Source organism: Phyllostomus discolor, chromosome 13 (assembly GCF_004126475.2).
Source record: "Phyllostomus discolor isolate MPI-MPIP mPhyDis1 chromosome 13, mPhyDis1.pri.v3, whole genome shotgun sequence".
NCBI lineage: Eukaryota > Metazoa > Chordata > Mammalia > Chiroptera > Phyllostomidae > Phyllostomus > Phyllostomus discolor.
Window position 1 is genome coordinate 38817114 of NC_040915.2, and position 26789 is coordinate 38843902.

The 26789-nt window shown below is 67.2% G+C and overlaps 1 protein-coding gene and 1 long non-coding RNA gene across 2 annotated transcripts in view; both read left to right on the top strand.

The window, feature by feature from the left end:
• The window catches only part of TNRC18 (trinucleotide repeat containing 18), a 75349-nt gene extending 50490 nt beyond the window's left edge, over window positions 1-24859 (top strand). Inside the window, 13 exon segments of the mRNA XM_036014290.1 lie at window positions 2768-3022; window positions 7172-7602; window positions 11297-11449; window positions 11874-12015; window positions 13263-13380; window positions 13835-13910; window positions 14026-14134; window positions 18772-18888; window positions 19525-19689; window positions 20004-21343; window positions 23821-24057; window positions 24172-24246; window positions 24533-24859. Coding sequence (XP_035870183.1) covers window positions 2768-3022; window positions 7172-7602; window positions 11297-11449; window positions 11874-12015; window positions 13263-13380; window positions 13835-13910; window positions 14026-14134; window positions 18772-18888; window positions 19525-19689; window positions 20004-21343; window positions 23821-24057; window positions 24172-24246; window positions 24533-24739 — 3425 coding nt within the window. The 3' untranslated portion in view covers window positions 24740-24859.
• LOC118497966 lies at window positions 15965-16193 on the top strand. Its single transcript, XR_004900486.1, has 2 exons — window positions 15965-16006; window positions 16099-16193. It is a non-coding gene; the product is annotated as an uncharacterized LOC118497966 (long non-coding RNA).
• Window positions 24860-26789: the final 1930 nt, after the last annotated feature.

Sequence of the window (26789 nt, forward strand, 5' to 3'; positions counted from 1 at the left end):
TTTCCCCTTGAAGCAAGGGTGCCAGCGTCCAAGTTTGGGGCTCCCCTGCCTCAGCTCAGACCCCGTAAAGCAGCAGGCAGCCCCCCAGATCTAGCAAGGGGCCGTTAGCCGCAGGGGCCGCCAGCCCGGGCAGAGGGCAGAGCCCAGCTAGGGGAGCGCAGGGGCGCGGGAGGGGCCCCTGCACGCAGATCCCTCCGCCAGGCCTCCGCAGGGATGTCGGCACTAAAACACCTAACCGGCTCGGCTTTTCCAGCGTGTCTGCTTTCTCCCCCCGCAGCTTGACCATCCCTTCACCCTTGACCCCTACCCATGACGCTTTGAATGTCTGTTTTGGTCTCTTGCATTCGCTCTCACGCTGCACTCGGACGCAAAGCGAAGGCTGGGAGTAGGGCAGACGGCGCCGCGGGTCACTGAGCTGGGGCCCCGCCCGGCTCGTTGGTCCGTAGGTAGGCACACCCTCCCCCGTACCCCACACCTCCCCCCTCGGGGCTGCCCCCATCGGCCATGGCAGCAGCGGGTCGCTTGGGCACTTACTGATGGGGTTTTGCAAAACCGAACCACGTTCCCGGCCAGGAGATTTTTAATAAAAAAAAAAAAGTTCCCCTCCATTTCCCTGGGTTTCTTTGTCGGGACTTTATTCCCCCTGCTCCCGGCAAGCCCTGTCGCCTCAGGTGTGGACAACTCCGAGTGCCTTTCTGGCCGCCCCCTGCTCCCCCTGCTCTGCAGACCGGGTCACCGGCCACCGTGGGAAGCAGCCAGGGCGGGCCCATCAGGCTGGGGGCGGGAGGCGGGAGGGACCCAGGAGACACCCCCTGTTTTGGCTTTTGCCTTCCAAACACTCCCCCGCATCTCGGGGCGCAGGGGTGGGGCTGCTCCCGATGCAGGGATTCCGGCCCCCAGAGGGCCACAGGCAGCTGCCCCCGCCCCGCCCCTGCAGGGGAGACCCCTCCTGGGTGGGGGCGGCTTCCGAGTCTCCACACCTGAGCGGCCCCGGGAAGGCTGGCCACCGCCCAACCCCGCGCCCCAGCCCAGCCAGCCCCCGCCCCCGGGGGCCCGGAGTGGGGGACCCAGGCGCTGTCGCGAGTCTGCCTACACTTAGCCTGCTTTGCCGCTGTGGCCCGCTGGGGCGGAGACAGACCGTGTGACGTCCGCAGCAGCGTGCACGGCCGCAAGCGTGCCTGCCTGCCTGCCTGCCGCCCGCCTGCCCGCTGGCCTCCATCCCGCTTCATCCATCGCTCGGCGCGCCGGCCTGCTCCCCTCGCCCCTCCCTCCCTGCCTCCCTCCGCCCCCTTCCCCTCTCCGCTCCCTTCAGAGCGTCCGGTTCCCGCAGCTGGGGGTCACTCCGCAGACACGGCCCCGGGGGGCAGAGCGCCTCTGCCCTTGTCGGCACCTACAGGGCCGCCCCACGCGGCCACTGGTTGCACTCAGACAAGCAGGTGGCCTGGGGCGTTGGCAGGAAAACGTGGAGCTGGCCAAGCCCTGACTGTCCCCACCCCAGACACCGCTTCTGCCCCTAGCCCCGCCCGGTCTGGCCTTGGCCAGCAGCCCCCGGAGCCCCTTAACGCTCCCGTGCTCTGGGTGGACGGGCACCCTCGGGCCAGTGTCCCCCGGGGGGTCCTTGGCCGGTTAGGTGAGCCCGGGGAGGCCAGAGCAAGCTCGTGCCTCCCTCTAGCCCCACCCTCAGTGTAGGTTCCCGTGTGGGAGCGAGGGCCCCCCACCGCCCGCCCTGCCTCTGTCCCGCTGATCGGACGGGGCCAGGCCCTGGGGAGAGGCGTGTCCAGTCACCAGCTGGAGACACGGGCCCTTAGAGTTCCTTTTCACTACGCTGTGGGCACGGGCTGGCCGGCCAGCCTCGGGTTCGAGTGCTGTTCTCTGAGCGCGCGAGCCTGCTAGGCCCTGGGCACCTGGGGCAGCTGGCAGCCTGCGCCCTCCCTGCGCGCCCGCCGCGGCCCGGCGGCACGGCCAGCAGCTCCTCCGTTGCAGGACAGGGCGGCTCTGTGGAGGTCTAATTCTCTTTGCGCCTGCAAAGTGCTTTCTCCTACCAATGTGCAGTCCTGCGTGCACCCTCCGTAGCTGGGGTGGGCCTAGGGGGTCGCCCTGTGCCACTGATAAGGAAAGGGGCTCCGAGAGGGCCAGGGACTCGCCCCAGTTGTGCCAGAGGGGGTGGTACTGGGAGCCGGCCTGGGGCCTCGGAGCCAGCTCAGGGCTTCCACCGCGGGCCTCCCCACCCCCAAGAAGAGACCAGGCTCCACCTTCTCCTGCCGCCAGCTCCCAGGCCCCCAGCTGCCCAAACCGCCCCAGGTGCCTGTGCCCCCAACCCCAGCCTGAGCCCCCAGGCCCTCTCCTGTCCCCCCCACCCCCTCCCTCGGCCTCCTCTCGCCTCTCTTCTCTCCTGCCTCCTTCCTCAGCCTTCACGTTGTACGTCGGGGCGTGTGTGTGCGTGTGAGACCGTGGAGAGAGCCGTCTCCAGTCCTGTCCGTGTGTCCCGCCCCCGCAGCACGAGTGCATGTCGGTGCTCCCCTGACAGAAACCCCTCTGGCCCCCAAGCCGCTGCCCACTCTGGGCCGCCACCCGTCCGGGATGCCCGCGGCTTGGGCTCGCTTTGCTGGGGCCCTGGGCCGTCGGGGGGACGCGCGGGCTGGTTCTGGACCCACCCCCAGCTGGTGAGGAGTGAGGAGCTAGGCTGGCGCTCCGGCCGAGTGGGGGGCGGCAGGGGTGGCGCGGGCCCAGGCGAGGCTCTGACTGCCCCCTCTCTTCCGCACGCCAGATGAAAGCTCCGAGGAGGAGGAGGAGGAGGAGGAGGACAAATTGGAGCAAGAAGAGGACGAGGCCATAGGCAGCTACCGGCTGGGGGCCCGGGAGCGGGACCTGTCGCCCGGCCTGGAGGAGAGCGGGCTGGGCCTGCTGGCCCGCTTCGCAGCCAGCGCCCTCCCCAGCCCCACGGTGGGGCCGTCCCTGTCGGTGGTGCAGCTGGAGGCCAAGCAGAAGGCCCGGAAGAAGGAGGAGCGGCAGAGCCTCATGGGTGAGTCCCGGCCGGGGTGTCGCCGGGGCTGGGAGCCGGGAGCCGGAGCAGCGGGCTGGGCACTCGGGCTGGGCACTCGGGCCGGGCCTCCGAGCTGTGCAGAGCGGCCTTCCATCCGACGCGGCCTGACCCGCCCCCTGACCCTGACCCCTTCGGGTTCTCTGTGTCAGGCGGTTCTTGGGTGCAGAGGGGTCTTAGGTCCGAGCCCAGGGCTGGGAGGCTGTGACCCAGCTGGGGGAGTCCCGGGGACCACTCCTGACCGGGGAGAGATGTGGGAGCTGGCCGAGCACACGCACAAGGAGCAGAGTGTGGGCGGAGGGGACGGGCCACGCAGGGCGTGCAGCCCCAGTGGGGCTGGGGCTGACGTAGGGAGGGGCCGTCAGGGGCGGTGGGCAGGGCGGGGGGTGGGGTGCGGCACCATGCCAGCCCAAGAGCCCGTCTCCTTTCTGTGCCCTGTGACATTCCGCCGTCTGGGTGGGCGGCAGCTCCTTCGCCCCTCACCCACGGGGGCGGGGACACCCAGTCGCAGCGGTCAGGAAGAGAGCTGCCGTGGGCGTCCGAGGGCAGGTGCTGTGGGCAGTGAGTCTTCAGCCCGTTTGGGGAAAGGGGAGTGCGGCGGCTGGACGGCGTGGTGAGGTGCGGCGAGGGTGTGCTTCGTCCTGTAGGAGGCTGCCCTCCAGGGTGGCGGCCCCCCTGCGCTCCCCCTGGCGGCGGCAGAGTTCCCGGGACCGTGCCTTCACGGCCTTCAGGGCTGGGCTTTGGATCTGGCCGTTCTCACAGGTGCATCCTAGTGTTTCCTGGCTGTCGTTTACATTTCCCCGAGGACAGACACGGGGCTTTCCCTGTGCACGCCTGCCACCTGTGTCCGTTCCTTGAAGCGTCGTCTCTTTAAGGTTCTTCTCGGCCCATTTTTAAATCAGGTTATTTGTGTCATTTGTTTCCTTGATGTTGTTATTCTTTTAAAGATTGCATTTATTTGTTTCCAGAGAAGGGAAAGAGAAAGGGAGATAGACATCAACACGTGGTTGCCTCTCTTGCGCCCCCTGCTGGGGACCTGGCCTGCAACTCAGGCGCATGCCCTGACTGGGAATTGAACCGGTGACCCTTTGGTTTGCAGCCCTCACTCCATTCACTGAGCCACACCAGACGGGGCAGAGTTTTAACAGTTCCTTACAGTCCTTTCTCAGTTGTATCTCGTGTAGACATTTTTCTCCGAGTCCTCTTTCATTCTCTTGCCGGCATTTTTCGCAAAAGCGAGATTTTTCGTTTTAGCGACGTCCGGCTCAGCGGTTCTCTCTTTCAAGGCTTGTGTCTGGTGGTGGTTTTACAGACTCCCCGCCACACCCCAAGGCGTCTGGGTCGTCTCCCGTGCTGTTTTCCAGAAGCGCCGTAGTGCTGCGCCTCTCGTTCGGGCCGGGGATGCATTCTGGGGCAGCTTCTGGGAAGGGGGGTGACGACCTGTGTCCCCGGTTCTGCTGCTGCTGCTGCTGCTGCGGCTGCTGGTCCGCGGCGGCGTCCGTGCGGCACCGTGTGCGGAAGAGCCCGGCTCTCCTCCCTCATCAGAGCCCCCGACCGCGGTGCGCGTCTGTCTCCGGGCTCCCGAGTCCCCCCAGGGATCGGCCCGCCTGTCCTTCGCTGTCCTGGCCACCGGGGGGCGCCCGTCCCCCACCCTCGCTCCTCTCCCTGGACACAGGCGGCTCCTCCAGGCCTTGGCCTCCGTGTGCCCCCAGAGTTGGGCCGTCTCTGCCCACAGTTTGCTCCCGAGGCCGGGACGGGGTGCCCCAACGCCTGCCTTCCCAGCGGCCGGTCTCCGCGCCAGAGGGTGTGGCCCGTCTCTCCCGTCCTCTGCGTCCCCTGAGGCGGTCACGTGGTCCCGGCCCTTTGTTCTGTTCCAGGATGTGTCACGTATGTGTTTGGTGCGTTGAACCTTGCCTTCCCGGGATAAATTCCACACCGTGGTGACGCGAGGTCTTTTTATCTGCGTCTGGATTATCTTTTTTTTTTTTTAAGATTTTATTTATTTATTTTTAGAGAGGGAAGAGAGGGAGAAAGAGAGAGAGAGAGAGAAACATCAATGTGCGGTTGCTGGGGGCCATGGCCTGCAACCCAGGCATGTGCCCTGACTGGGAATCGAACCTGCGACACTTTGGTTCGCAGCCCGCGCTCCATCCACTGAGCTACGCCAGCCAGGGCTGCCTCTGGACTGTCTCCATGCACACGTGTAATTGTTACATTGTTCTGATGGAGGGACCGTGTTACCGTTTTAAAAAGTCCTTCTTTGTCTGAAGTAACAACTTCCGTCTTAAAGTCTCTTTCTGTCTGAGATCCTGGGGTGGACTGGGCGGCGGGGGGGCCGGCCCAGGTCTCTTCTGGTGACTGCTAGCCCAGCCTTTCTTCTTCGCGCGCCCTCTGGCTTTCAGTGTCTTTGTGTTTTACCTTTTTAAAAAATTTTTTGCTGCCTCTTCCTCCTTTACTGCCTTGTTATGGGGGTGGAGGCAGGAGCCCGGGACGCCAGGTGGGAGTCGGGACCAGGTCCTGCCCCCAGCCCCCAGCACCGCGCGGCCGAGAGGCTTCAACACGCCCTCCCCGGTCCCGGCTCCCTGCCCGTCTCCCCAGCAACCCCTGTCCCAGGCCACCCGTGCTGCCGCCCCTCAGGCCCCAGAGGGGTTGGCCCTCCGACGCCCCGTCCTGCGCAGCTCCGGCCTCCCTAAGTGGGTGCCGGCTCCCTGTCCCCGCTCCCTGTCCCCGGTGTGTCCTGCACCTCTGGGTCCTTGGCTGCGTTCTGCAGGGCGGTCGCAGCAGGTGGCGTCCGCAGCAGGTGGTGTCCGCTCCCTGGACCCCCAGTGCCGCTCCCGGGCCTGTGCTTCATGGTCCCCACGCCAATCAGCCGTGAAAGCCCCCAGCGGCCTCCCTGCGCAGCGGGAAGTCATCTTTGACAAAAGGTTGATTAAGGGGGTCGTTAAGCTCTGCAAGTGGCCCCTTCCCACGGAGCGGAGCGTGCCCCGGCCCTCCGCCTGTCCCTCTGTTGCGGCTGCACCTCCCCGGGCCTCGCAGTGCGGCCCCTGCAGGCTGCCGGCTGCCCCGGGGTCAGCGGGCCGGCCCTTGGCCCTGGCTCCTCGGTCCCTGTGCTGTGGGGCCCATGGCCAGTCCTCCTCTGGGGTGATGCCAGCTCCCGGGGGGCTGTCCAGACCCCTTGTCCCCAGGACCTGCCTGGAGGGGGAACACACCTTAACGCTCCTGTCCCCAGTTCCCTGGCCACTGGCTCTGGGCCAGGCTCTGAGCGGCACGACCTTGGGGGCTGCAGGAGAACTCGGGGACCCGTTTGCCGCAGGGGGTGGGGGCAGGATGGAAACCCCCGCACAGAGGGTGCGCCAGGATGCTGAGCGGGTCTCCCCGGAGGTCGGGGCGTGGCGTGCTCGGGCAGAGGGACCGGTGAGGCCGAGGATGGAGACGGAGGTGGCGGAGGGTGGCGGGCGGCGCTGTGGGCGGGAGCCCCGGGGCCCTGCTGTCAGGGAGCGTGTGTGTGTCCAGGGCTGGCCGGGAGGGCTTGGCTCAGGTTGCCCTCGGTGGTGGGGAGGGGCGGGGCTGGGCCCCCGGGTGGCATGGGTTCAGGGGAGGCCCATCCCCTGGAAAGGGGACTGACCAGGCTCCAGGACCACCCAGCTTGGGGGGGCACCCGGAAGCGGTGGAGAGGCCCCTCCAGGCTCGGGGGTTTTGCCTGGGCTCTCCCACCTGCCTCCCTGCGTGGCCCTCCCCACTCACCTGTCCTGGCTTCTGGGGTTCTGGGGGGTCTCTTGGGAGGTGGGGGAGGAGCTCCCATGGGCCCAGGCGGGAGTGCCCACAGCCCAGACACGATGCTGCTCAGGAGAGGGGAGCAGGGTGGCCGGGGTGGCCGGGGCGGTTTGGGGACAGGAGTGGGGCCCGGCGGGACCTGCCACTCACAGGCATGTGGCCAGGGCATCCTCCTGCTCTGGGCCCCAGGCCCCCACCCTCGGGGGTCGGGAGAAGGCTCCCGAGGGTGGAGAGACCCCTTGGAGGAGGGAGGGAGGGGGCTGTGGCCTCCAGCTGGTTGCCAGGACAGTGGGGCAGGTGGGGCGTGGGGACCCCACGAGCCCCCGCCCACAGCCCCCTCCCTCCCCTCACGTCCAGGCACGGAGTTCGAGTACACCGACTCGGAGAGTGAGGTCAAGGTGCGGAAGCGGTCCCCTGCTGGGCTGCTGCGGCCCAAGAAGGGCCTGGGGGAGCCCGGCCCCTCCCTGGCCGCGCCCGTGCCCGGCGCCCGTGGGCCCGGCCCCACCAGCCCCGACAAGGCCAAGCTGGCCGCGGAGAAGGGGCGCAAGGCCCGCAGGCTGCGGGGCCCCAAGGAGCCGGGCTTCGAGGCGGGGCCCGAGGCCAGCGACGACGACCTGTGGACGCGGCGGCGCAGCGAGCGCATCTTCCTGCACGACGCCTCCGCCGCCGCCCCCGCGCCCAGCAGCGCCGCGCCCGCCGCCGCCAAGCCCAGCCGCTGCGGCAAGGGCGGCCCCGTGAGCCCGCGCAAGGACGCCGGCCGCGCCAAGGACAGGAAGGACCCCAGGAAGGTAGGGGCGAGGTGCGGGGGTGGGGCCGCGTGGCACCCGCGGGGGTGGCCCGCCCCAGGAGGCGTCCGCCCCAGGTGGCCCAGGGCCCCCCTCCGTGACGCCCACGCTGCCACCTCTCAGTCAGCGGCTCCGGTCGGGGCCGGTGGCGGCCTGGCAGGCGCCGGCAGGAACACGAGTGACACCTGAGGCCACGGCGGGGACGGTTGCGTGTGTGTGACGGTGGTTTCCGTCGGTGCCGCCGCCCCAGGACCGCTGGTCTGGCCGTGGTTTGTGCTCCACTCGCGCCCGCGGGAGAAGCTCGGTTCTTCAGGGGCTGGTGAGAGTGGACACGGGCTCTCCCTCCCCGCCACCCACGCTCCCGGAGGCCCCGAGCTCTCCCGTGGGCGCCCAGGCCACGCACACGTGTTGTCGGCCACCGCGTGCTGGGCCGGCCTGTCCCCCCATCCGCACGCACAGGCTGCTGGGAAGCCGGCGGCTGCTCGTGCCCTGGGAGGCGGCCCCGCTCCAACCCGGCCGCCGGCTCTCAACAGCGGCCCCGGCCCCGGGCCTCCTCTCTCTGCGTCCCTGGTGGGGGGTGAACCTGAGTGACAGTGACCTTCTGGAGAAAGTCACACAAAGGGATGACACTCCGCACTGACTTGTGACAGCGGGGGGCCGTGAGGAGGGGGCCGCACCCGAGTGTCAGTCACAGGCACCTGGACGGGTGCTTGCCCCTGGCTTCCTCGTGGCCGCTGCCACCAGAGGCTCCTGTGGGTGGTACTGGGAAGGCGCTGGAGGGACGAATGGCGGCAAACAATAGCAGGGTCCACGGTGGGTGGGGCCCAGGCACGGGCTGGCCGCTTGTCCACGCGTGCCTAATTTCCCGGTGAAGGAAAATGTGCTTTGGGCACGGCCGGCGCGTTTCCCACCTACGTAACCTGAGTGGGTGCCAGCCCCACGGGGGAGAGTGGGTCCCACGGGTCCACCCCCTGCTTCGGGGACCAGCTGCAGGTCCCAGGCCGCCTGTACGTCAGACCAGCAGGCCCCAAGTCGGGGGTTCCCGCCACCCGAGGTTTGATGAGTCGGTAGGATGAAGCACCAACTCAGGAAAAGGCCGCCCTCACGTTCACTGGGCCCCTGCAAGGGGCACGACTCGGGAATAGCCCGTGGAGGAGGAGACGCACGGGGCGCGGTCCGGGGAAGGGCCGGCCAGGGCTGCAGTGCCTCCTCCTTGGGGGCCCGCCCCCCGCCCACCCCTCCCGTGTCCATGGCCAGAAACTCGCCGGACCACGTGGCTCGGGTTTTACAGAGGCTTCGTCCCAGGGACACGATCGGTCATTGGTCTCAGTCCCCAGAGGACCAGGAATCATCTCCTGGGAGCAGGAGAGGCTCCAGGATCCGGGAGCTCAGTGTCAGCACCGGGGGGGGGGGGGGGGGGGGCTGCGTCCTGGTGTCTGCTCCTCATGTCTCGGCTGGGTGCTCCCGAAACCACGAGCGGCAGGTCACTCGAGGGGACGGCGCTTCACAGGCAGCCCCTGGGAAACCGCCCAGAGCCCCCGCTGCCACTGAGCATCAGAGCGCGGGCCCTGACCTCTTGGGCCTTCCCCTGGCGGCCCCTCTGGCTGGGCAGAGCAGGGCTCACCCCGTCTGAGCTGCGGGGGACGCAGCGAGGGAAGGGACAGGAGTGGAACAGCCCAGTCGCCGGCAGGAGGAGTCCGACGCCCTGTCCGGTCACCCCTGGAGTGGCCGCTGCTGCCACTTCTCCAAGAAGCACTTCCATTCCTGAGTTTTAGACTTGGCATCGTGTCTCCTGCGTTCCCGTGTGCCAGGCTTCCATTTCACTTTTCAAAACCCCCGCTTCTACGTGTCTGAGTGAGATCCCACCGTCCGGCTGGCCCGAGACGGTCATTGTCCTCCACCATCGAGCCTCCCGGGGGGCTGGCGGCCTTTGCCATCCGGGGTCGCCGGGGCAGCAGACGCCCCCGCTCCGTGCCCAGCCTGGTCCCACCGGTGTGCGGTCCTTATTTACAAAACTGGTGAGGCCCCCGGGAAGGGGAGACAGCGCCCACCTGACTGGGGCCGTGGTTCGGAAGGAGAAGAAGAGCAAGAAGATGAAATCTGCTCAGACCGCGTTGGCCGTCCCGTCCCCCCCCCCCCCCCCCCCCGGCGTGCAGAGGCATGCACGCTGCAACACACAGGCTGCCCCGCGGCCGGCACGACAGGGGAGAGCACACGCGGCCCCGGACGCCTTCCGGGGCGGGGAGTGTGCACGGGGCCGGCTGGAGCGCTCACCGGACACGGAAAAGTGCGACGAGTGCACGGACGAGCCCCCCAGCGGCCCCCCCAGAACGGGGTTGAACGGAACACCTTTGGCCCCTCTGCCGTCCCCCGTCCTGCCCCTTCGAGTGCTGCTGGCCCTCACGCCTCTGCTGTTGTCACGGCAACGTTCGCCCGCACCACCTCTCTCTGTTTCTCGTTGCCCACCTGCTCCGGCCCCTTGGGTTGGGCCGCGGTGTTGTGGGCGGGTCTCTTAAAGAGCACAGAGCGACTTTGTCCTCCACGTGGGCCTCGGATGGCGGTTGGAGGCCACCCCCCGCCCCCGTGCCTCCCTGCGGCCCGGGGATGGCCACTGGGGGTGCATCTCCGGAGGCCCCCGAATCTCTGAAGCTGGCGCTGACATCCAGGCGGCTCCCAGCTCTGCACACTGATAAGCGAAGCCGAGCACAGTGCCCGTGCCCCCGGACCCTTTGCAGTCCCCCTCGAAGGGGGACCACCGCCCTGTTTCCCCAGCTGGGTGGGGGGGGGCGTTGAGCTGGGGTAGCGTGGCAGCTGCCCCTCCTCTGGGGCCAGGGCACCCCACCCACTGCACGCCGTCTGGAGGAGACCCGGGTGGCCGTGGAAAGCTCCCAGCCAGCCGCCCCGCCCCGGGCAGGAGCGTGCTGGACAGCCTGTCTGTCCGTCCTGTTCATCTGGCTTCATCTGCGCGCGGCCCTCGCGCAGGGGGCCCCTCTGTGCCCCCCCCCCCCCCCCCCGATCCCAGCGAGCACGTCTCGGACGTTGTCTGCGAGGGCGGGGAGCCGGAGGCGCCTCTGCGGGCGGTTGAGCCGCGGTGGCCGTTGGCAACTGTCAGAACGAGACGAGGCTCGATGCTCCTCGGACATCCGGTGGGGGGCGGTTGCGAGGCAGAACGTTTGGTGAATTCCCGTGTTCGTTAAAAAACAAAGCACCGTGTTTAAAAAAAAAAGCTGCCCGCCAGGCGGGCTGCACAGCTGTCAGATTCACATGGGTGCCTGCGCTCAGGGAAGGTTCCGGAAGGGCGCACCCCACTGCCGTGAGGGGCTCCGCTGACCTCCGCTGGGACAGGAAAAGGACTCGCACCCACAGACGGGCCTCACGCACGCCTCGGCGTTGTCCGTCTCAAACCCGGAACGCACCGCCTGGGGCAGACGGGCTTTGCGGCTGCTCGTGGGGAAGGGGGCAGGTTGATAAGTGGCCGCACAGGAAGAAGCCCGGTGTCCCGTGCGCCCGCAGCCGTCACCCTGCCCCGGCCCCGCTCTGTCCGGGAGCAGCGGCCCAGCACCGATCAGAACCGAAAGTCCTCGAGGGGCCGGGGGGGGGGGGGGGGGGCGGGGTTCCCCTCGGGGGGGGGGGGGCAGGGGGCCTGGAGGCAGGGGCCCTCCCGCCTCTGACCGCCCGCCTGGTGCTCTCTCCCCAGAAGAAGAAGGGCAAGGAGGCCGGGTCGGCGGCCGCGCTGCCTCCGCCCCGCGCACCCGTGCTGCCCTCGGACGCCCGGGCCCCGCACGCCGGCTCCCCGGCCTCCGCCAAGAGGAGCAAGGCCAAGGGCAAGGGGAAGGAGGCGAAGAAGGAGGTGAGGCGCGCTGTGCACGGCCGGGTCGGCTCCCTGGGGATCCCCTGGGGATCCCCCGGGCTTGGGCGCGTGGGTAGAGAGATGGGGCGTGCCCGGGCATGCCCGCCCCTGCCGCTGGCCGCCCCACAGGCCCGGCTGTCTCCCCTCAGAGCCGCTGCCTGTGGCTGCAGACGCTGCTGCCTCGGTTTCTCCCGGGAGGGAGCCAGGGCACCTGCCTTGCCGCCGAGCGAGCAGCGCAGGCCCTGGCCGGGTGGGTTTGGTGCTCCCTCTGGCCTCAGTGCTGAGCCCGGCCGGGACCCCCAGTGCACGCCTGGTGGCCGGCACCGTGCCCTGAGTGACCGTGCGTTCCCGGGAGGGGCTCACCGGGCAGGACTCGCGTGCCCCGCCCTGAGCCGCCCGCCCGTCCGCCATGCTCTGCCCCCAGAACCGGGGGAAGGGGGGCGCGGTGAGCAAGCTGATGGAGAGCATGGCGGCCGAGGAGGATTTCGAACCCAACCAGGACTCGAGCTTCTCCGAGGACGAGCACCTGCCGCGCGGCGGGGCCGTGGAGCGGCCGCCGACTCCGGGTGAGTGCCGGCGCCGCCGCGCGGGCCTGGGGCCGGGATGGGGCGGGCACCGTGGCCTGTGCGGGGCAGAGACTGAGTAGGAGCAGGGAGGGCTGGGTGACGGGGGGCAGCAGGTGCAAAGGCCCTGAGGGAGGGCGGGTGAGACCCAGTCTGTGGGGTGACCCGACAGAGGGCCAGTGGGCTCTGGCCTGGGAGTCGCGGGTGTGAGCGCGGCCCGGGGCCGGCAGGAGGCAGAGACAGTCCCCCCCCCACTCCCACGGGGCCTTGGTGTGGGATCTGGGTCTCACGTGTCAGAGGGCACCCGTGGGAGCCGTGTGGTCAGAGGGGTTTCAGAGTGAGCTCTCCGACTGCCGCCCTGTAGAGAGCGAGTTGCAGGGGCCCCAGGGGGGCAGGGAGTCAGGTGGGGGGCCGTAGCCAGGACCCAGGGGAGGGGCGGCGGGGCTGCCGTGGGGCTCCAGGGAGGGAGACCGGCTGGGCGTGGACAGGTGAGGAGAGGGGAGGGCTGCAGGCTGGTGGCGGCCCAGCTGTCCCCACGACGCACTGCCGAGGGGGCAAGGGCAGGTCACGCGACGGGCTCTGCAGACTGCAGCTTGGGGTGCCCGGAGGGAGGTCCCGCTGGGCCCGGGACCCCGGGGGTGCAGACCTCAGAGGGAGACGGAGGATGTCGGTTGGCCCGGGGGGCAGTGTGGAGCGAGAGGAGGGCCCGGGCCAGCCCCGAGGAGCTTCCTTCGCCTCGTCAGCAGTGTGTCCGTCAGCTTACGCTGTGTAACAAACAGCCACGCAGTCTCCGTGGCTGGTGGGGGGGCAGGGGTGACCGCGGCTGGCCTGCTCCCACTGCATGGGAGGGACTGGGGGCCGGCCGGCCGGCTGAGGTCTCATGGCCGCGTGCTGGGGGCTCGGGAAGGAGAGTGGAGGTGGAGGAGGCCTCCAAGGGGGAGTTTGGCCGTGGGGGTGGTTTCTACCAGGACAAATGGCATTCTGGGACGGCAGGTCCTGCAGGTGTGGCCGAGGGGGCCGTGGCGGGGGCTGATGGCCCTCAGCCTCCTGCCGGGCTCAGAGGCTGGTGGCTCTGGCATGGGGGAGGGGCAGCACGTGTAGGCTGCCACCTGGGGTCTTCGCAGGTGTGGACCCCCACGTGTGCACACGGGTACATGCGTGTGTGCCCCTGCATGAGGGGCTGGTCTGGGAGGAGGTGGGGGGAGGGAGGGCGGGCCCCAGCCTGCCCGCCTCACGGCCCCCGCCCGCAGCCCCGCGCTCCTGCATCATCGACAAGGACGAGCTGAAGGACGGGCTGCGCGTGCTCATCCCCATGGACGACAAGCTCCTGTACGCCGGGCACGTGCAGACCGTGCACTCGCCGGACATGTGAGTGGGGCCGGGCGGCCGTGGGGGTGGGGGCTGGGCGGCTGTGGGAGGGGGGTGCAGGCTCAGAGCCTGAAGGCCCTCGCCCGGCCCTGAGTCTGGGGCACCCTGCTGGGCTTCCGGGGTGCCCCCCCCCCAGCAGGACAGGGTGAGCGGTGTCTGCTGGGCACTGGGACGGTCCTCTGTGAGGGGTGCTGGGCCTCAGCTCGGGGTGCAGGAGAGCGAGAGTGGCCTCTCCCGGGCCTGCAGCCCCTGGTTGTGCAGATGAGGAGACTGAGGCCCGGAGGGGAGGGTCTCGGCCCCAAGTGGCCTCGGCCTCAGCAGACCCTCCAGCTCTGACGTCCCGTTTCAGTGGTCTGGGGGCTGGCGCAGGGGGTCCGGGGGTGCCGGGGACAGAGGTCCCTGCGGGGGGACCCTGCCTCTGCCAGCCCACCCCACTCTCGCCCTGGCCTTGCAGATACCGAGTGGTCGTGGAGGGTGAGCGCGGGAACCGGCCCCACATCTACTGCCTGGAGCAGCTGCTGCAGGAGGCGGTGAGGGGAGGGGAAGGGGAGGCGGGGAGGGGAGGGGGAGGGGTCTGGATGGGTAGGGCGGGGGGGCCGGGCCGGTTCTGGTCACCTCCTGGTGCTCAGTCCTGGGCCTTTTCAGATCATCGACGTGAGACCGGCCTCGACGCGCTTCCTGCCGCAAGGGACCAGGATCGCGGCCTACTGGAGCCAGCAGTACCGCTGCCTCTACCCGGGCACCGTGGTCCGAGGTGGGAGGCTCCCCTCCCCGGCACCCCGCTTCCCGCTGCCGGGCGTGTCAGTGCGGGCTCCTCTCGTCCCGGGGACCCGGCTCCGACTGCCGCCTTACGCACCGAGCCTGTATCGGCTCGTGCGGCCGGGCCCTACAGGCCTGTGGGAGGGTCGTCCTGATGGCTCAGGCGTCGGGACTCTGGGGTCTGGGTGCCTGCTGTCACCCGCGCTGTGTCACACCCAGGGCCCCAGGGGCTGTGTTTCACCGTCTTGAGTCCTGTCACCAGAGAACGTGTCACTTTCCCCCTATATGTAAGTCCTGGCGTGCCCCGGGTCCCGTGTTTGTCCCCGGAGCCAGCGAGGGAGGCCGGGTCCCTCATTCGACATGGGGCCCGGGAGAGGCGGGCAGGCGGCTTTCCTGGGAGCACTGGGGCGTTGTCAGCAGGACGGACGAGAGAGAAGGGGGAGACCAGGCAGACGGTAGCAGGTGTCCCGGATGGTGTACGGGTGGCAGACGCCCGCCCCTTGGCTCTTGCAAAACCCACATACCAGGAGATGGGGCCCTGGATGGTTGCTAACATCCAAAGCAAACCCAGAACCCCAGACAAGGGAGACGCCGGACACCGCCCGCCCGTGGCCGGCTGGCCAACAGGCACACCCAGGTGGCAGAAGCCGCGCTGGGCAGGACGCTCTCTCGCCGTGAGAACGCTCGTCTTCCTTCGGGTCCCCCGGGGCTCTCTGTGCTCCACACCACACGGGCCGCTGCTCTCCAGGCCTGTGTCACGGGCAACACTCTGGGGACTTCTTCTCGGCACCCCTCTGAGCCTTCCCCTCCAACTCTCCTCTCGGCTGCACCCCGTGTCTCCTCTGCCTCATCTCCTTCCCTCGCTCCGTGGGGCGTCTGTCCACCCCTTTCCAAGGAGAGAGGCTCAGGGGGTGCATTCCTCAAGCAGGTGCATGTCCAAAACCTCTCCTCGGCCCTGGTCCTCTGGGATAGTCAAGCTGGGTGTCAATTCTAGGCTGGAAATCGTTTCCACAGTCCCCGCTCCCCTTTTCTCCGACTTCCAGTCTTGCCTGAGAAGTTCAGTGTCGTGACTCCTCCCAAACCTTTGTGGTCCTGTTTTCTCCTCCCTGGAAACTTGTAGGATCTTCTCCTTATTCCTAGGTTTGGAATTCCATTGGGGGGGTCGGTGCTGTTGCATGCTGGGTATTTGGGAGGGGCCTCTCCTTTGGAAGCAGGTTTCCTCTTCCTGGGAACGTTCAAGTCCTAGCAGCTCGCTCTTATTCTGAGAATGTTTCTCTTTTATATTTCAGTTTTAATCTTTAATTGTATTTTATCCATTGCGCTGTTACGGTTGTCCCGATTTCCCCCGCCTTGCACCTGTCCACCCCGCACCCCCCATCGCTCAGGCAGTCCCCCCACTGTTGTTCACGGCCATGGGGCGGGGGTACCGGTTCTCTGGCTGCTGCTCCGTTGCCCACGCTGTGTGCCCCGTCCCCGTGGAGGTTCGGGACCGACCCACACGGGCTTCTCGGTCCCTCACCTCCCCGCCCGCTCCCCCATGCCCCCTCCCGTCCGGCAGCCATCAGAACACTCTCCGTATCCACGACTCCGTCTCTGCTCTTGTTCGCTGGGTTTGTTTTCTAGACCCGGTTGTGGATGGAGATGTATTTATCGCCAACAGATACGTACTCATCGCCATTTCTTCATTGTTCCGTTACAGCCGTCCCACCCTTTTCCCGCTGCTCGCCCCCCCCACCTCGCCTACCCCTTGTGTTGCCATTTTATCGTTCATAGTTTTGATCTTTTTCTTAACTAAGTCCTTCTAACAGTTCATATAATAATGGTTTGGTGAGGATGAACTCCTTTAGTTTTTCTCTTGCCTGGGAAGGTCTTTTTTTTTTTTTTTTGGTCTCTCTTTTTTTTCTTATTTTTTTTTATTTTATTTTAATCATTGTTCAAGTAAAGTTTTCTCCTGGGAAGCTCTTTATCTGCCCTTCGATTCTAAACGACAGCTGTGCTGGGTAGAGCGGTCTGGGTGTGGGTCCCTGCTTTCCATGCCTTTTCCCTTTCCCTTTTCTTTCTTTTTTTTTTTAAAGATTTTATTTATTTTTAGAGAGAGGGGAAGGGAGGAAGAAAGAGAGGGAGGGAAACATCAATGTGTGGTTGCCTCTTGCACGCCCCCTACTGGGGACCTGGCCTGCAACCGAGGCATGCCCCCTGACCGGGAATCGAACATGCAACCCTTTGACTTGCAGGCCAGCACTCAGTCCACTGAGCCACGCCAGCCAGGGCTAACCTTTGGCATTTTAGTTCTGATGTGTCTGAGGTGGACCTCTTTGCATCTGTCTTGTTTGGAACTCTCTGTGCTTCCTGGACTTGCATGTCTATTTCCTTCACCAAATTAGGAAGTTTTCTTTCATTATTTTTCCAAATAGAGTTCCAATTTCTTGCTCTTTTTCATCTCCTTCTGGCACCCGTATGATGTGAACGTTGGATCTCTTAAGTTGTCCCAGAGGCTGCTTACACTGTCATTTTTTTTTTTTTTTTGGATTCTTTTTTCTTCTTGTTCTTGACTGACTGTTCTTTGCTTCCTTGTGTTCCAAATCATTGATCTGAATCTCGGCTTCATCCACGCTACTGCTGTTTCCCTGTAAATTGTTCTTTGTTTCAATTAGTGTGTCTTTTGTTTCAGACCGGACCTTTTTTGTGCTGTTGAGGTCTCACTAAGCTCCTTGAGCATCCAGAGATGTTTTGAACTCTGCATCTGACAGATTGCTTATCTCCATTTCGTTTAGTTCTTTCCCAGAGTTTTGATCTCCAGAAGGAATCTTCGTTTGGGCCATGTTTCTTTGTCTCCTCGTTCTGGCAGCCTCCCTGTGTTTGTATATATTAGGTAGAGCTGCTTGGACTCCCTGTCTTGGTAGCGTGACATAATGCTGTCAGTGTCCTGTGGGGTCCAGTGGCACAGCCTCCCCCATCACCCAGGCTGGGTGCTCAGGGTGCACCCTTTGTGTGGGCTGAGTACACCCTCCTCTTGTAGTTGAGCCTTGATTGCTGTTGGCAGGTCAATGGGAGGGATTTACCCAGGCCAATTGCAGCTGCTAGGACTGGCTGTGACCACCGACCACAACGCTCCACCTTCCGTGGAGCATCAGCTGTGCAGGGGCAGGCTGGTGGTGCCCCAGTGTGGTCTGTGGCTGCCTACTGGGTGCACTGGCCCTGGGGTTTCCCTTGTGGTGCAGGGCAAGGTCAGCCCCCACCTGTGTTTCACCTAGGACCACCCCGCCTGAGCTACAGAGCTGTCTGTGATGGCTGCTACTTGTGCTGGGCTTGGAGGTTCCCAGGCAAAGCCAAGCTGTGAACCTAGGCTGGCTGCTGCTGGTGCCGGGCCTCGGGCCCCTTAGCTGTTGCTTGTTTGGGAGGATTTAGGAAATTGGGGAGCATGAGCCAGGACCAGCCATTCATCTGGGAAAGCAGCTTGGGTGGGTCTGTGAGTTGGGTGGGGCGGAGTCTCTGGGGGTCTCCAAGGCGGGTCAGACAGCGGAGTCGGGCTGCTGGAGTCTCAGATACGGCACCAGCCTGCTGGGGGAGGCTCAGCAGAGGGACAGTGGCCTCCGCCTGCCCCAGTGCCAGACACTTCAGTCCCTCCCCAGGTGCCACCGGTGCCTTTCAAGCTGCCACCCCGGCGCTGGCGCTCAGGGGGGCGAGTCCGAGCAGGTGAGTCTGTGTGCGGGCTCTTTAAGAGGAACTGCTGGAGGCTCCAGCAGCTTCTTCTGCCGACTCAATCCCCGCTGGGTTTCGCAACCAGAAGTTGTGGGGACTTCTCTCCCTGCCGCTGGAACCCTGGGCTGGGGGCCTGGTGGAGGCTGGACTCCTCATCCTGAGATAACCCTCCCGGATTTTTTATGCACGTGGGTGTGGGGCCAGCCTGGTCCGCACCTGCACCCCTCGCCCACCGGTCTGGATGGACGTGGTTTCTTTAATGCCACGGTTGCCGGACTTCCCTTCAGCACGGTTCTCTGCTTCAGTGGTAGTTTTGACGTGGCCGTGTGAGGAGGCGAACCGAGTCTGCCCAGGCTGCCATCTTTCTTCTGTTTCTTCTTTTAAGTAGTCTTTTTCATGGATACGAATGTTTAATTTTTTTGAGGATGTCTTGACTTCATTCTCGCATCCTTGAGCTGCCTTTCCTTCCAAGTCTCCCTCCCCCTCTCCAGGTCGGGCTCTGTCCCCGAGGCAGTCCCCTTCGCTCTGCCCTGTGTCTGTCTCCTGTTGGGGGCCGTCCTGTGGCCCCTCGGCCCTCGGGCGAGGGGGAGGCCTCGTGGCATGGACGCAGGGCCGTGTTGCTTTCCCCCCCTCGGCTGGTCGGACAGCCCAGGGCCTCCGCCCTCCAGGGTCTGGGCTCAGCAGCGGCCGCTTAGGAACGGGGTCGAGGGTCGCTGTTCCAGGCAGCACACCTCCCTGCCGGCCCTGCCTGGGTGGCCCCCAGCCACCCTCCCCCGCTGTTCCCAGGCATCCAGGGTCTCTCCCCTTCCCAGGGGTCAGCTCCCGGCTCCTGCTGCTGTCTGGTCCCCCTCAGCCTGTCCAGCAGGGGTCCTGGGCCCCTCGGCCTGTGGGGGGGGGGCCCCCCCTCTGACCCCATCCCTCCCCCAACAGGCTTACTGGGCCTGGAGGACGACGGGGACCTCATCACCGTGGAGTTCGATGATGGAGACACGGGCAGGATCCCCCTCTCCCACATCCGCCTCCTGCCCCCCGACTACAAGATCCAGTGTGAGTGGCGGTCCTGCCCCAGCTGGCCCACCCCCAGGCCCTTGCCCCCTGCCCCTGAGCCCGGCTTGGAGTCTGCCCTGTGGACCCTTTACAGCCACAGGGGATGGAAGGGGCAGAACTCGTGGGTGGGGGCTCCCAGGACGAGCTTGGGCGAGGGGGATCCCAGGGCCTCCCAACTTATGCGTCCTGAGGCCCAACAGGGCGGTACAGGCCAGGTGACCCAGGCCGGGGGAGGCCGGTCAGTCATGCTTGGAGCCCCGCCCCGTCCGCCCGCCTGTGCCGCGTTCCTGCCTCATCCCGCGTGTCCCGGGCTCCCGCTCCCTCTGCCCGGAACGGGTTCAGAGCGGCCCGGTGCCTTACCCAGCACCCTGAAACTCAGTGGCTTGGGGCGTCCTCCAAGTGGGGGACCCCAGACGCTGGCGGCCTTGCCGAGCCCCCCCCACCGCCCGCACCACCCCCCTCCATTCATGGGCGGGGGCTTCCCGCTGAACTTGCGCACAGACGCCCGAGCGGCCCCTGCAGGGCAGGCCCCCCACCCCCTGAAACAGCAGGTCGGCCCCGCGGTGTCGCTGCCCCCTCCCCAGCCCCGCTCTCCGGGCGGAGGCCCCCGCCTGACAGCGTCTGTCCCGCCCGCAGGTGCGGAGCCGTCCCCGGCCCTGCTGGTGCCGAGCGCCAAGCGCCGCAGCCGCAAGACCAGCAAGGACGCCGGGGAAGGCAAAGACGGGGGCGCCCCCGGGTCCGAGGAGCCCGGCGCCAAGGCGCGAGGGCGCGGGCGGAAGCCCAGCACCAAAGGCAAGGGCGGTACGTTGTCCGGAGGGCCCTGCGGGGCCTGCCGCACGCAGAGCGCCCCCTCCTGGGCGGGTCAGGAAACCGGGGGTCGGGGCCCATCCGCCTCTCAGGGGTGCGGCTGCGACTCCTCCGCGGTGTGCGCCCCAGATCTCGGAGAACAGCGCCCCTGGCTGACAGCGGGGCTCCGGAGAGCCACCTGGGGGCCGGGCCTGCGGGACCGAGGCCCAGAGAGGCTGCTGTGCGCCGGCCCCACGCCGGAGCCGGCAGCGCCGGGTTCCCGCCCCGGCCGGGCTCTCACTGGAGCTTCCCCTCCTCCTCTCCTGCAGATAGAGCTGCCGTCCTGGAGGAGGGGGGCCCGACGGGCGAGGCGCCCAGCGCCCCGCTGGCCCTGGAGCCGATCAGCGCCCCGGGGTCCAAGAAGAGCCCCCCGGAGCCCGCGGACAAGCGGGCTAAAGCCCCGAAGGCTCGCCCGGCGCCCCCTCAGCCCAGCCCAGCACCGTCCACCTTCACCAGCTGCCCGGCTCCCGAGCCCTTTGGGGAGCTGCCTGCCCCCGCAGCCGCCCTGGCACCCGCCCCCCTCGCCCCGGGGCCTGTCACCATGCCCGCCACGCGCCCCAAGCCCAAGAAGGCCCGGGCTGCTGAGGACTTGGCCGGCAAGGGCGCCCGCAGGCCCGGGGAGGAGGCCGAGCTGCTCGTCAAGCTGGACCACGAGGGCGTCACGTCGCCCAAGAGCAAGAAGGCCAAGGAGGCCCTGCTGCTGCGTGAGGAGCCCGGGCCCGGCGGCTGGCCGGAGCCCAAGGGCCTGCTGGGGCTCGGCGGCGGCTACGGCCCCGCGGCGGCGGGCGGCAGTGAGCCCAAGGCGGGCCGGCCCAAGGCCGGGGACGGCGACCTGGCCCTGGAGCCCGGGGCCGGGCTGGCGTTCGAGGACTCGGGGATCCCCAAGAGCCCGGACAAGGGCCAGGCGGAGCAGGACGGGCCCGAGGAGTCGGAGAGCAGCAGCAGCAGCAGCAGCAGCGACAGCGGCAGCGCCAGCAGCTCGGAGACGGAGGGCGAGGAGGAGGGCCGCGGCGGCGGCGGCGGGGGCCGGGCCTGCGCCGCCTCCAGCTCCAGGGCCTCCTCCTCCTCCTCCTCTTCGTCGTCCTCCTCCTCCTCCTCTTCCTCCTCGTCGTCGTCATCCTCCTCCTCCTCATCCTCCTCCTCTTCCTCCTCCTCTTCTTCCTCCTCCTCCTCTTCCTCCTCCTCATCCTCCTCCTCTTCCTCCTCCTCTTCCTCCTCCTCCTCGTCTTCGTCCTCCACCACAGACGACTCCTCCTGCAGCTCGGACGACGAGGCAGCCCCCGGCCCACCCGCCGGCGCCTCGGCCCCGCCGGCCCTCCCCGGCAAGGCGCCCAAGCAGGCCGGCAAGGCGCGCGCCTCGGCCCACTCTCCCGGCAAGAAGGCGCCCCAGCCCCAGCCCCAGGCGCCCCCGCCGCAGCCCCCGCCGCCGCTGCAGCCCAAGGCCCAGGCCGGGGCCAAGAGCCGACCCAAAAAGAGAGAGGGCGTCCACCTGCCCACCACCAAGGAGCTGGCCAAGCGGCAGCGCCTGCCGTCCGTGGAGAACAGACCCAAGATCGCCGCCTTCCTGCCCGCCCGGCAGCTCTGGAAGTGGTTCGGCAAGCCCACCCAGGTAGCCGGGGCGGGGGGCGGCGGAGATGAGGTCTTCTGCTCTGCGCCAGCCCCCGCGGCCTCCTCCCCCGCCCCGTCCACCCAGCACCGTGACGGTGGAGGGTTGGGGTGCGTGGCGGGGGCGCCCCACTCGTGGATGGGAACACGGAGTCCCACTCCTGACGGCCAGGCCTCCCAGAGCAGCGCCGCCCCCAGCCCCTGCCGGGACCCAGGTCGCCCCGTGCGCCGGGGCCACACAGACCCCCCAGTAGCGGCCCCAGAACCTCTCGGCCGTGACCCTCTTTGCTCCAGCTCCTTCCTGGCCCCAGGGGAACCCCAGGCGGTGGAGCGGGGCCAGGCTTCCGCCGGCCCACCCGGCAGTCCCAGCAGAAGGCGCATCTTTCCCTTTATTTTGTTTTTATATCGTGTTCATTGATTTTAGAGAGAGAGAGAGGAAGCGGGGGAAGAGAGAGGGAGAAACACTGATTTGCTGTTCCACTTAATTGTCCTTTTGTTGGTTGCTGCTTGTATGCACCCTGACCGGGGACTGAACCCCAGACCGTGGCGTATCGGGATGACGCTCCAGCCAGCTGAACTGCCCGGCCAGGGCCTCTCGCCCTCCGTGTGCCCGCGGTAGTCCGGGGCTCAGTCTCCGGGCCTGGAGGGGTCACGCGCCCCTCCCCCCCAGCTGAACAAACGCTGTAGCCCGGAAGCCAGGGCGTCTGCTCGGCCAGGTCCGGTCGCCCCTGGAGCAGAGGACGGTGGGGTCTCCAGAGCAGCCCCCCCAGCCCCCCCAGGGCCTACCTAACCTCTGCACACACAACACACGTGTATGCAGGTACACACGTGCATATACTCACAGTTCCATGTGTACTCACACACATGCACACTGCGTATATATGTGTGTGCCTATGTATGTGTGCACACATGAAGCTTCCGTGTGCAGAGAGGGAACGGCTGGTGGTTGCCGGCCCGCCCGCTCCATGCCCCTGGGTGCAGCCGGCCGTGCCTGAGGCGGCCTCGGGGGAGGCACCTGTTGCACCTGCACCTCCAGAGCCGGGGCCTGCCAGGCGGAAGGGCAGACTGAGGGCTTCGGAGGGCAGCCGTGATGAGCTGCCAGGGTCCGGGGCACGGCCCCTCACAAGAGCCTTCCGGCATTTTTGCATTGTCAGCTCCCGGGGCGGGTCCACCAGGCAGGAGGAGCCGCGGGGTCTTCCGAGTCAAGACTGCAGCCTGGGGCCTTCTGTCTTGGCAGCAGCCTTTAGGGCCCCGGCCCCACCCCCCAGGAATGGCTAGGACCCCCACAGCACAGAGGGCAGCTCCCCCTGCCCCAGGCCGCACCCCTACAGGACCCTTTAGAAGGGGGCAAGGGGAGGGTGCAGAGCGTGAAGTCAGGGACCCCCCCCATCGGCCCTCGTGGCATAAACCTGAGTGGGGCAGCCCTCTGACTTGCAGTGTCTTATGGGCTGGCTCCGGCCGACAGCGTCCCTGTTGGCAGAGTGCCCCGCCCCCGCCCCCAGAGACAGCCGTGGGAACCCAGACCTGCCGGGCAGGCGCCCCGAGCCCCGGAGCCGAGGAAGGGCAGGTCCCCACCGTGACCCGCCCATTTCTCTCCTCTGCCTCCACCACCCACTGGGTGCTCTCACTGCTGCGGAGCCCGCCCTGAGCCTGTTGGTCTCTTAAACAGGAGAGTTGGGGGCAGGGCCCTGGCTTCCTGGGTCCTGGTCGCTTTCTCCAGCAGGGGGCAGCAGCGGGATGCGATGCTGGACTGGCCAGACCTAGGCCTGTAGGGGGGGTGGGGTCGGTCCCACCGGGGAGTCCCCTGCCCCCAGGGGGCGGGGTTGTGGGGAGGGGCCTGGACTCTCACATCCAGAGAATCCGGGCTGGTGTTGAAGATGAGCCGGTTTAGCCGCCGTGGCTGCCCCTGCCCCTGTCACCCTGAGCTGACCCACACTGTGCCCAGAATTGAGAAGAAGTTGAGCCGTTTGTGGCACACAAATTATGACCCTTAGCGGCAGGGACACTGAAAGGCCCATCACAGCAGGGACCCAGGGAGTGAGAGGCAGGAGGGAGACCGTTGGGTGAGGGAGGAAACGACCCGGCAGGTTCCTCGGGTTTAGGCTAAAACCTTGGTTGTGAGCCCCCTGGGGGGCCGGCCTCGGCCTCGCTCCGTGACCTTGCCCGCTGCAGGTGGTCTTCGGTCAGCACCACTGCCCTTGTCTGGAAACGGGGGTCATTGTGGGCCGCTGTCGGGGTCCTGCTGGGTCCCCCACAGGTGTGGGGCCCGAGGGTCTCGAGGCCTCTTCGCCAGCGCTGTGCTCTGGGTCGGGCAGTCGCAAGCTGCTGTCTTGTGGGAGATGAGGAAGCGGCCCCACTAGAGCCAGCCGGGGAGGGGCCGCTTCCCTCCGTCCCCTCCCGCTCCCAAGCTTGGGGGGTGCTGCAGGGCTGGGCCCGGGGTGGGGGGCGGCACCCTGACCCACCGAGCCTGCCACCCCGCAGCGCCGCGGCATGAAGGGCAAGGCCCGCAAGCTCTTCTACAAGGCCATCGTGCGTGGCAAGGAGATGATCCGCATCGGCGACTGCGCCGTGTTCCTGTCCGCCGGCCGCCCCAACCTGCCCTACATCGGCCGCATCCAGAGCATGTGGGAGTCGTGGGGCAGCAACATGGTGGTGCGGGTGAAATGGTTCTACCACCCCGAGGAGACCAGCCCGGGCAAGCGCCTGCACGAGGGCCAGGTGCGCATGGGGCAGGGGGCGGAGGCCGCGGCCCCCCCAGCGGTCTGGGGCCGGGGGCCTGGGGCGGGGGAGGCCAGCCCGGGCTCACCGCCGGCCCTCGTGTGCCGCCCACAGCACTGGGACCAGAAGTCCGGCCGCAGCCTCCCGGCAGCCCTGCGGGCCTCCAGCCAGAGGAAGGACTTCATGGAGGTACGTGGGGGGTGGTCGTGCGGGGGGCGGCGCCCTCCCGGACCCTCCTGTCCCGGCCCCCGGTCTCCGCACACAGGTCTCGTACCCCCGGGCCTGTCTCTGGGTGTCTGTCTCTCCCGGCCCCTGCGTTGTGTCTGTCTGCCTCCCAGCCTCTCGGCCTCTGTCCCAGCGTCTGGGTCTCTGAGTTCTGCCCCGGCCGCTCCCAGTGCCCCTCTGTCTCTGGGCCTCGCCCCTGAGCTCCCCCACCCCCCGGGCCGGGCCCCTGACGCTGCCCGCCCGCCCGCAGCGCGCGCTGTACCAGTCGTCGCACGTGGACGAGAACGACGTGCAGACGGTGTCGCACAAGTGCCTGGTGGTGGGCCTGGAGCAGTACGAGCAGATGCTCAAGACCAAGAAGCACCAGGACAGCGAGGGCCTGTACTACCTCGCCGGCACCTACGAGCCCACCACGGGCATGATCTTCTCCACCGACGGCGTGCCGGTGCTCTGCTGAGCCCGGGCCGGCGGGCCCCCGCCCCCGCCGCGGCGCAGGGCCACCCGCGTCGGCGGTGCGCCTGCGAGTGTGGACACCCTGGCTCGCGAGTGTGCGCGTGTGTGCGCCTGTATGCACACACGTGTGTGTGCACGTGTGCACACGTCTCCAGCCCCCGTCTCCGGACCCCTCGGTGCCTCCCCACGGGGGTTCCTCTCCGCTATCAGGGTATGGCTCTGCCCGGCCCCCCAGGGCCTCCAGCACCCAGTACACACTTGACCGGGCCGTGCCCGGGGCCCGTGCCATGGCCCACGCAGACTGACGGGGCGTTTCTGAGGAGCCGGACGGACCCCGCTCTGGGGTGCCTGCTGCCTGTGGACCCTCCCGAGGCTCCCAGCGCTCAGCTTCCCCTCGGCATGGAGCCCACCCACCCTCAGCCTGCCCCCGTGGGGTGGGGCAGCCGGACGCCCACCAGCCTCCCCGGCCCGGCCAGGCCTGCCCTGGGCACCTGCCAGGGGCCCGGCCTCCACCCTCTCAGGACGGCCTGGACTTGGGGAACAGAGCCAGGTGAGGGGGAGCCCCGACGCGCCGGCCAGGCGCCAGGCAGAGGGGGCCGCGCGCCCTGAGGCCTCCCGGTCCAGACCCTCGTGACACTACAGACAACCCCAACGGTGCTGAAACCCCGGCCCCGGCCGCGCCCGGAGGGAGGCGGCCGCTCTTCGCCTGTACAGTTTTCTCGTGCCGAGACTCTTCCCCTGTACCATACACCTTCAGATGGAGTCGACTTTTTAATTATATATATAAAGATAAATATATATAAATATATATAAATATAAACTTTTTAAAACTGTGAAAAAATAGCTATGAAATTATAAAAAAAAAGCGAACACACTCTGACGTGCAGAATATTATTTTTTATTTCCTGTTAGATTGTGAGTGTAGCACCCAGCTTCTCGGGCCCCGCCCCAAGCACGCCCCGCCCCGCCCCGCCCCGCCCAGGTGTACTGTACTCGCCCCCAGGCGTCGGAGAGTTAGGGAGAGCGGAGGCTGAGGGAGGGGCCGCCGCGCGCGGTTTGGCCCAGGAAAGCACTTACAGCCCCGCGGCCTCCAGGGAGACCGGAGGTCTCGTGCAGACAATCTTAAGGGAAGGAAAAGCCAGACTTCGGTGTTATTTTTGGGGGGAATTATTGTTTTCCTTTTTTTTTAAGTTTCTTTTGGAATTTTGTTGGCGAATTCTGTGTGATCTTTTTCATAAAAAGAAAAAAAAAAGAAAAGAAAAAGCTATAATTGGAAAAATACGGTTGTGTGGAGTGGTTCATTTCAGGGGTCCGGGGTGGGCTTGGGGTCAGGCTGTGGCTGCCGGCGAGGGTGGGGTGGACGCGCCTGAAGTTCCAGGGCCCGGAGCGGGGTGCCGCCCAGGGCAGTGGCCTGTGGCCACAGGTGGGTGGGTCTTTAAATTGGGTTAATTGAAACGAAAAGAAAGGGAAAGGGCCTCGGTTGCACCAGCCACGTTTCCCAGCCACTACAGCCGCCAGAGGGCGCTAGTGGCTACTAGTCCAAGCAGCCCAGGTGAAGGCGTTTGTCCATCAGCGCGGGAGGGTCTCAGGGCCACGGCCCGGCCGGGCCCGCCACCCTCCTCTGTGCACGCGAGCTGAGCGCGCCCAGCTGCGCCCACACCTGCAGTCGATGCCGACGGCCCGAATGCACCTGAGCCGGCCGGACCCCATGGGTGCCCGCCGGCAACCCAGTGCCCGGAGAACGGATGACGCGGCAGGCTTTGCTCTTTCACGACTGCGCGTCGGGGGCACGGCCAGGCGATCGGCAGCGTTAACTAAAGGACGGCGGCGTCTGGCCGGGAGAAGGGCTCGTTCCCGACACCGACTCCCGCGCCTCTGGGCGGCCCCTCCCACATCCCCCATCGCCAGAGCAGCGGCGCGCTGGCGCCCCCTGGCGGCCGCCGCCGGCGCCGCCCCGCCCGCTCTGCGCCCACGTGGTTGCCCGCTGGAGCGCGCCCGCTGGAGCGCTCCCGCCCCGCTCCCCGTGCGTAGGTCCGGGGGCTGCAGGCTCGGAG